Here is an 8682-nt window from a genome sequence, read left to right on the forward strand (position 1 = left end):
TAAAATTCAATCATTCTGCTTCAGAAAATGTAGTAGACACTTCTCCATGTCTAAATGTCAATGCGCATGTGTAGTAAGATAATCAGGATTGAATGGTTTTATGGTTGTTACTCAAAATGCACACATAGAGCAGAGTTTAAATTGCTTCCTTCGCTGACATGCAAGCAATAAACCTCACAGAAACCAGCAGACACAAGACCAATCCTGTGTGAATCTATCCCAGATCCGTTGCACTGAGCACCTTCCATGGGTTGCATTTTTAACATTCATAGGTTGGAAAATTGGCAGCTGTTTGAGACAAGTTTCAACCATTCAATAAATTATAACACACTTCCTATAAATTGTTAGCGATATTTCTTGTACCAGCACACATAGGGGCAGGAGTCTGAAAAATTTAGCAAGCACAATAGGCTAAATTCTGATCTTCCTTTTACAGCTAATACATTTTGCCTGGTGAATCTGTAGATAATATCGCTCAAAGTAGAGCTAGCAGTTTATACCCTCCTTGCTGGCAATGCAGTAGTGTTTTCCTATCTTTACCCTTACAACCACTAAAATTTTATGTAAAAGCAAACAATTGACCTAAATACACAGTGGCCCATGTTGCCCTTTTTGCTCTGATTTATTAGGCAGATATTAGGCAGAGTTGGTAGTTAGGAAAATTGTCTTACTGTTTTTATTCTTATGATATTCAGTGGTAACCTATTGCAAAAGAATGATGTTTAGACCTTACAGAATGGGAAATCAAACTCATTACCTTTTACTGTGTCACTCTAACCCTTAAAGTTTTAGAAAGCTTTGGGGTATGGCAATACATCCATACAGGAAAAGATTTATTTCATCCAGCCCGGTTTTCACTACGAGGCACAGTAGCAATGTGACTGCATTTTATTATGCCTGCTATACAACAATACCTTTATCAATCAGGTAGGCAGGAACCGGAATCAATATTCAGGAACTCTTTACCTGCTTTCATTGGTTTACATGAGGAGAGAACCAAGTTGCCAGTGTTACGCTACTCTGGAAGTAGAAGTCCAAAGTCTTTAGCCTTGAGTCATAAATTCCTACCTCTTTTTTTCCCCTGTAATCCCTACAGTAGCTCTCCAGCAAAGTTGTCCTCATACTTTGGATCAGACCCCAGGAATGGAAGAATTCTCCAGTGCATTAAGGACACGAAATCAGGTTTTTCCCAGTGGTGCTTCTGACCCAATTTGGAATGACTGCTATCAGGACTTGTACTTCCCCTCGTGCCCCCGCATTGCTGGGGATTCCTTGTATAAAAGTAAAGTATACAGCACACTCAGACCATCAACTGTGTAGTGATTAGATAAAAAAAGCAAACACAAATCTGAGTTATTTTACCTGCTAAGATGAATGGAATGTGCAAAATCATTCACATGATCTGGGCACCCTACAAGGAAAGCCTCATGTGGTAATTTCTCTTCTGCTTTCAAACAAAGGATTTCTACCTCTGTGCTCTTAATTTTCAGGTGATATCAGCAATACTGACATCATTGGTAGGCAAAATGTAAGACACTATTTTGGGATTAAAAATCTGATTAATTGAACAGTTTTTGAGCAATAAATGGGTTTTAAACTGCAGGATGTGATATAAGCCTTGACTGCTGTTGTTCAGTTCTGAACTCAATCCTGTCTCATCAGATACTTCTTAGGGAGAGGTAATGTTGAATTTCAAGAGATTAACTGGATACAATTTTCATGTAATTCTTATTATAAAGCTAGCCTGCTCCTAAAGCCTCGTTCAAGTAAACAACTGATCCTCAGCATTGACAGTCTGGGAACAGAACGTAATAGATGTTTGAAAAAGTGATTAGCTAATATCTTTGGTGAAAATGACATGTTTCGTTATGCCATTTGCTCCAGAATCAGCAACCTTCAGGATACGATTTCCTCCACTTCATCAAGATCTCTAAAGCATTATTTCAAACTCTGGCTGCGCTATTCATTTCAATTGTTTATATGCTTTTATGGGAGCCCAAAGATGGAAAGCTGGCATTATATTTATGCTGTATTGATATCAAGCAAAAATACTTATTAAAAAGTGGCCTAGAGGAAAATATATGTTATAAATCTGACAAGACCATTTCTGTGCAGGAATACAGGAAAAATAAAATATGATAATATATCTGTATGTGTCATCCTAGGAATATTGAGGGGAAAAGTATCATTTCAATCCTGTGATCAGCAGCTCCCACTCCCTGCCCTACCTTTAACTTGCTGTTTGCAGAGAAGAGGCAGGTCACAGTGGGGTAACAGCTGAGGAGGAAGAGTGCAGTTCTTAAACAGTGATCTTGAAGATGAAAGACAAGAGGCAATAGGGAGAGAGAAAGAAAAGAGAGGAGAAAGAGAACGCTAGCCTGGACGCTTATTCCTTGTACTGCCAAAATACAAGAAGATTCCCTTTTCTTTCTCAGTTTCCAAACCAGTCCTAACAGAAAGGAGGAATTGAGTAAAAAGTTTTAAGAAGAACTGGAAATCAGGATCAAGCAATGGAAAATGTTAGTGGGACTTAGGAGGAAAGAGAGGCGACTTTATTAGATAGCAATACATCCTACATGAAGGATCCTGATAAGAAAGAAAGGTCATTCAAGATATAAATCATTCAAGTTTAGTAAGGCAGAAGCTGGTAGAAGAGAGGATATTCATGTGTATAGACAGTGAGAAAGAAAGATAAATGCTACCTCGTGTGAAAGTAGGATAATAAGATGGAAAACATGAATAGACAGTGGCAAAGAGACAGCAGGAATCCAAAGTACGTACACAGTCTTCTGAGAGAAAGAGAAAACGCCAGGCAAAAAGACACAGAAAAGAGAGAGAAAGCAGAGGGAGATGGGGGCTGCAATTCTCCAGAGGGAGAGGGAGCAGGCAGAAAGCTACCTCAAACAGGAGTACTTGAGGGAAAAAAAAGTGAGAAATACGGCACAGAAAAGGAGCTGATAGGGACAGAACGGGAAAGAAGACCTGAAGGACAAGGTAAAAAACAAAAAGGAGAAGGTGGCAAGAAGAAGGGGCTGGCACCACCAGGAACATGGGCTGGCATCCGTTAGGGTGGATGCTTGTGAAAAATGAAGGTGGGAAAAAACTCACAGAGGCAGAACGGAGGGACGGAAGAGACTAAGGAAAAAAAAAAAACCCCAAACCAAAACCAGGTGCAAGACCAACAAGGGGATGACCACAGAGATTTCACGACCCAGTGTAAGGCTGCGCTGCACTGTGAGCAAAGGTACCCTGCTCCCTGCCGCGTCAGGGCGTTAACCGCGGGTGGAAACCACCTGCTGCACCACCGTGGAACCCACACGGTGCCACCGCAGCACCAGCGCTCCGGGCTGCGGAGACGTGTTGACAGGAGTGAGAGGCAAGTACAGGGGATAAGCCATCAAATACAGCGATGCAACACAAACAACATGGCAAAGGACTGGCACAGAGCTGGCGATCAATAAGAGAAGGGCAGGCACAACATCCAGAAAGTGCATAACGGAGAAGATGTGCGTCTAGCATAAATATTATCCATTAGCATCAGTAAATTGCTGCTTGCTTCCCTCTTTGCCAATTGATCTTATTAATCCTGTCCTCAGATTTAAAAAAAAACTTATTTTAGGCGATCTTTTGAAAATTACTGCTCTTGCATGGTTTTGGACGGAAGAAGTACAGAAAGTGACAGGAATCACAGACAGAAAAGGGAACGAACCAGCGTGGCTTCAGGGACCACTGCAGCCTGAAACGAAGAGCACGGATAAACGCTGCCTCCCAACTATTACACAACCAGCGCTGGCAGAGATGATCGGAAAAGTGAAGAGGAGGCTCCCGACTGCACCAAAACCCAGAGAGCTGAGCCGGGCCACCCTAAAGCCGGCGTAAAGCTTCATGGAGGCTGGCACTGTATGGACCCACGCATCGTTTTGGGGATGCCAGCCGCGGGAAGCACCCCCTCCATCAGCTGCCACCGCAGCACTCCCGGGGCACCCCATAGGGCCGGGAAAGACGCTTCTGTTTTCTTCCCATCCGCCCTAAACCATCCCCGTTTTCCCTAAAGAAAAAAAAAAAAACAAAAAACAACCCAAAAATAACACCCCTAAATGTAAGAACATGACGGAGCATTTCACGGGCTGCCGGCAGGGTAAGCACAAAAGCCGGAGGCCAAACGCGCATCCCCCCGCCCCTCTCCCCGGCTCACCTTGAACGACATCCTGCACATCGCAGCGCTCCGCCTCCGCGCAGCTCCGCGCAGCTCCGCGCAGCTCCCCGGGGGAGCTGCGCGGAGCTGCGCGGGGCGGGGGCGGGGCGTCGGCTCCCCCCCGCCTGGCTTTAGGCTCATGAGTTTCTGGTTGTTATTCCCCTTTAAAGGTTTTTTTTTTTTGCGGGGAGGGGAGTGTTCGGGTTGTTGTGGTTGGTGGTGGTGTTGTTATTTTATTATTATTATTAATGGTACATTATTGTTAATATATTATTAACGTGTTATTAATGTATTAATGCATTATTATTATTATTATTATTACTACTACTACTACTACTATTCAGTGGGCATGGCTCCCCCGCAGCCACCCGTGCCCCAGCAGCAGCAGCATGCCAAAAAAGCAAGACCTCATGGGGGGAACCCGCACTGCTCAGCCACTGGTTCCGACCTACTCTCAGAAGCGGCACTGAAATGGTCTGAAACGCGGGCACTCCCATCCTAGCCCACGTCTCCTCATGGAGCTAATGCCACCTCCGTGGCACCTTTTTAGCATTTCACAGCCTTTTCCCTTCGCGTCTAGGCAAAAAACTGTCAAAAGGTATCGTCGTGAATATTACCCACGCTGCGGCCGCGCAAACGTGCGAGGGGGAGCGTTCCCTCACCTCGCGTGTATCCAGCTATCACCAACGCTATCTCCCATGGGTCATGCGCTCTCATTAGGAAGGCAGTAAGTTCTTAAGGGCTTAATTTTAAGCCTTTAAAAATGAACCACCATAAAGCCAATGCATGTCCTGTTCTGCCTGGCTGCCACAGATTTCATTCAAAGTCTGCATGATATGAAATAGGCAAAACAGGGCATGCTCTGGTGGGAGATTCCTGAATTTCTTTGCTATTGTTGGTATAAACTGAGCCCTTGGGGATTTTCTTCTTTTGATGTGCACACATAAATCCCATTCACGAGAAAATTACGTGTGTGCATTGAGAGCAAATACTTGCACTAAGATCCAAATAGTTTATTCTACCAATCTGCAAGTGGAGGATTTTCTGCAGATTTTTTTCCTGAGGCGATGTTCATCTGTGCATACAGTAAAACAAGCTGTAGGCAAGCAGATGAAAGCTCCTAATAGCATAAGCTCATCTCAGAATGTATGGCTTGGTGTGAGCCTCACCTTAATTACTGAGAAGATCATACAAACATGGGTGATGATTCTGATTTTTTCCTAAACTTAAAAATACTGAATAATCTCAGTAGATTGCATGGTTAAGAGTCATCCTTGCTCTGATCCAGTTGCACAGTGATGCTTGCCCACCGATAGAGGAAAATATTACTAATCTGTACACACTCCCTGCCTCACCCCTGGAAAATCCCTGTATTTATTCAATCTGTTGTGAATAACATGCCAATCTTTTCGCATTCATCAGCCAAAATGTTACATTTTCAGAGGAAGAAAAACCAAAGAATTCTCTGGATGAATGACAAAAAAGGAGACTAATGCAGTACATGTTTTTTTTTGGTCTGTATTTATTTTAGATGTCAAGGGACAAATTTTGAAGTGCCTTTCTTAATTTGTCCACAAAATCCAAAAATGCACCTATTTGCAATTGCACATGGTCTCCTGTGATTTTGCTGTTTCCATATTCTGGTGCAATAATTCATCAGAACTGTTGAATATAGAAATACATATAGAAGGTATGGAGTTTTTTGGTGACCCTTTGAAAGTTTATCCCAGAAAGCATTTAGAAACTGTCTTTTTTGGTGTATGTCTCTGTCTATTGTTACACTCAAAATCTTGTTTATGGGCAAAGAGGAAACACATATCTATATAAACCCAAGAATTTATAATTAGTATAACCGAGTCTTAGCGGTTTTATCCAAGAACCATTACTAGAGCAGATGCAATTATTGCAGAAAAAGAAAAAAAAGTCTATGCAGAAAAAAATTCAATATTAATAATACTACAGTTAAAACTTATAAAACTTCCTAGTTTTTACTCCTTTTCCTGATATTATCCTCACCTTTCCCCTGCTCTGCTGGGTCCTAAAATCGGTGGTTTCATTCTGGTGGTGGTGGTTTGGGATGTTACGGTGAGCTGTCAGCATCTGGAGTTGGTCGCTGCAGGGACTACGATGTTCATGTTGATGGCTTCTTCCTCCCTCTAGGATCTGCATAAGGTTGTTTTATATGTTTGCTAACACGCTGTTACATCTTGCTCTTTCTTCAGTGGTCTGCAGCTCCATATTACAACTAAACTTACTACATATGGCGGCTTTTATGTTCGTTAGATAATATTTTTTAGTTCCTTTTGTTATCCTTAAATCTAGTTTTGTTCAGCTGCAGGTCTGCATTGTTGTAGCTGATTATTGGCGAGCTGTTTATAGCCATGGGGTCACCAATGCCAAGCTTGTGTCCCACCTCTTGTCATCCCACGCCCATGCTCGGGTACCCTGCATCTTCTTGTCACCACTTCTCAGTCACACCACGCAGGGCTGTGTTTCTCTACACTGCGTTGTCATGTTAGAGTCACAAAGCCATAGTGGTACTATGCAAAGGTAAACAAAAGTAAAACAAATTACTCGTAGACACTTGGTCGATTAGAAAAAAACCTGCTGTTAGCGCTAAACCATGTAAAACAACGTTGAGGGGAGGTCAACAAGAGCAAGTCTGACAAGCCTCAGTTCTGAGGCCTTGCAAACTCAGTGCCTGTCACTTGCAGCGGGAATACTGTATTTTAGGGCTACATGGTTACGCTACCCACATCTCCCCTATTCTTGATTCTTGGCAGGATATTTAAGATTGCAAGATACTTGAACTGGTTGGGATTTGTTACCTGTTTGACAGAATTTATCTGCAGGGCAGCAGGCTGCATTCCTACCACCTAGTATTTCATCACAGTGATTATTTCAAATATCCTGAGTCATGTTGTTTTGTACCAATCTGAAGGATATCTAAAATGAATTGCTGGAACAAAGGAAACCATTGCCTTTAAAAGCTGATCCAACTTTTAAGTCACAGACAAACCTCACTGAAGCCAGAACGGTTCAGGCACAGCTATACATGGAGAATTAAAAGAAATGGCACAAATTTTGGGTTAGCTAAAATGTTCATTTGGAGATCTTGATCCAAACATCTACAAGTTTTTATGCAAACACATACATTCATTACTATTTGCTTTAAAAATAGCAATCAACAAGCAAATACATGTTTAGAAATGTCAGTGAAGAGCAATATAAGTTTGCTTGCTGTGTATGTAAACAGATAAATGTATTTCAGCAGAGTACAGCGTTTGGTATATGTTTTGTAACTTCAGTGAGCTCTGACATGGGATTCTGCCCCCATCTCGAAAACCTATTGCTAGATTTGACTGCCATCTTCTAGACTCCAGAGCTCTTTACGGCGGGGTGTATCACACCCTGCATCTCTGTAACTCAGGAGACACTGCACTGACAAATAAGTTTCTGCACTAACTTTTCTCATTCCCCGTATGGCTGTATGTCCTTAGTGTTGATGCATTTGCTTCCAATATCACTTGTATAAAGACCACTGATGTGAGTCGGTGACATTTATTCTCTGGCTGTAACTTATTTTTTTCTAAAGTTTTACAGAAGGTGGAGATCTTACTGTAATGTTACTGGTTTCAGCTGTGTCTGCATTGTCTTCTTTCCTGGGGCATTTGCTTCCATGAACATTTAGTTACTTAAATATAAAAAAAAGGTAAATAGGTTTGTATGCTTTTCCAGAAATAAATTACTTTATCCAAAGATTAAAAAGAAAAGGTAATTTAAAATGTAAATTAGAGCAATCTTCAGCAGTTTCAGTTACAAATTTGAAGCCTGATTTTACCCAGACAACAATAGTAACATTCCTGGCTACTGTGAAGAGCAAATTTTATTTCCATTTTACTAAGGTATAAATCCTCTTTACTATTCTAGTTGTCTCTGCATAATTTAAAAATCCTTGATCATTGCCTTTTAGAGGACTGCTGTGTGTTTCTGCCTGTGACCTCCTGCGTGGGCTTGGGCAAGCCTTTTGTGCCAAAATCTTCAAAAATGGCCTCTCACTTTGGCTTTCTTACATCCTCTTGCATTGTAACTCAAAGCGCAGGCACACAGGACAAAGGGTACTTTTGCAAGCGTCAGCCTAAGTTTTTTACACATTGGTTTCCACCACTAAGATTCAGTATCAGCACACAATAAGGCAGCAACTCTAAAACTTCTTTCTCTTTCCCTGATCTTTGGACCCTTTATGCTGCTAAAATCACTCTTGATCTTGGCTAAAGACTGCAATGTGCTACACAGCAAACCGAGCTGGCCAGCTTGGACACCACCAGCTGTTCTGCGATGCCAGCATGGAGCTCTGTGTAGACCAACAAGTCCAACTGCTTGGCTAGCTAAATCAGTTCATGCTGATCTCTCTGGGGATGTCTACGTTAGTGTTTTAGTCTGGATCAGGAGCACGCTTCTGAAGTGAATCTCCCGATTGTCTCCCT

The 8682-nt window shown here is 42.1% G+C and overlaps 1 protein-coding gene across 2 annotated transcripts in view; it reads right to left on the bottom strand.

The window, feature by feature from the left end:
- ANKRD29 (ankyrin repeat domain 29) overlaps positions 1-4216 on the bottom strand; it is a 28394-nt gene extending 24178 nt beyond the window's left edge. For both annotated transcript variants that reach the window (XM_075706192.1, XM_009487226.1), the window contains exon 1: positions 4196-4216. In XM_075706192.1, the coding sequence (XP_075562307.1) occupies positions 4196-4216 (21 nt within the window). The remainder of the gene's footprint in view (positions 1-4195) is intronic.
- Between the last annotated feature and the right edge of the window lie 4466 nt (positions 4217-8682).

The sequence above is a fragment of the Pelecanus crispus genome, chromosome 2 (assembly GCF_030463565.1).
Source record: "Pelecanus crispus isolate bPelCri1 chromosome 2, bPelCri1.pri, whole genome shotgun sequence".
Taxonomy (NCBI): domain Eukaryota; kingdom Metazoa; phylum Chordata; class Aves; order Pelecaniformes; family Pelecanidae; genus Pelecanus; species Pelecanus crispus.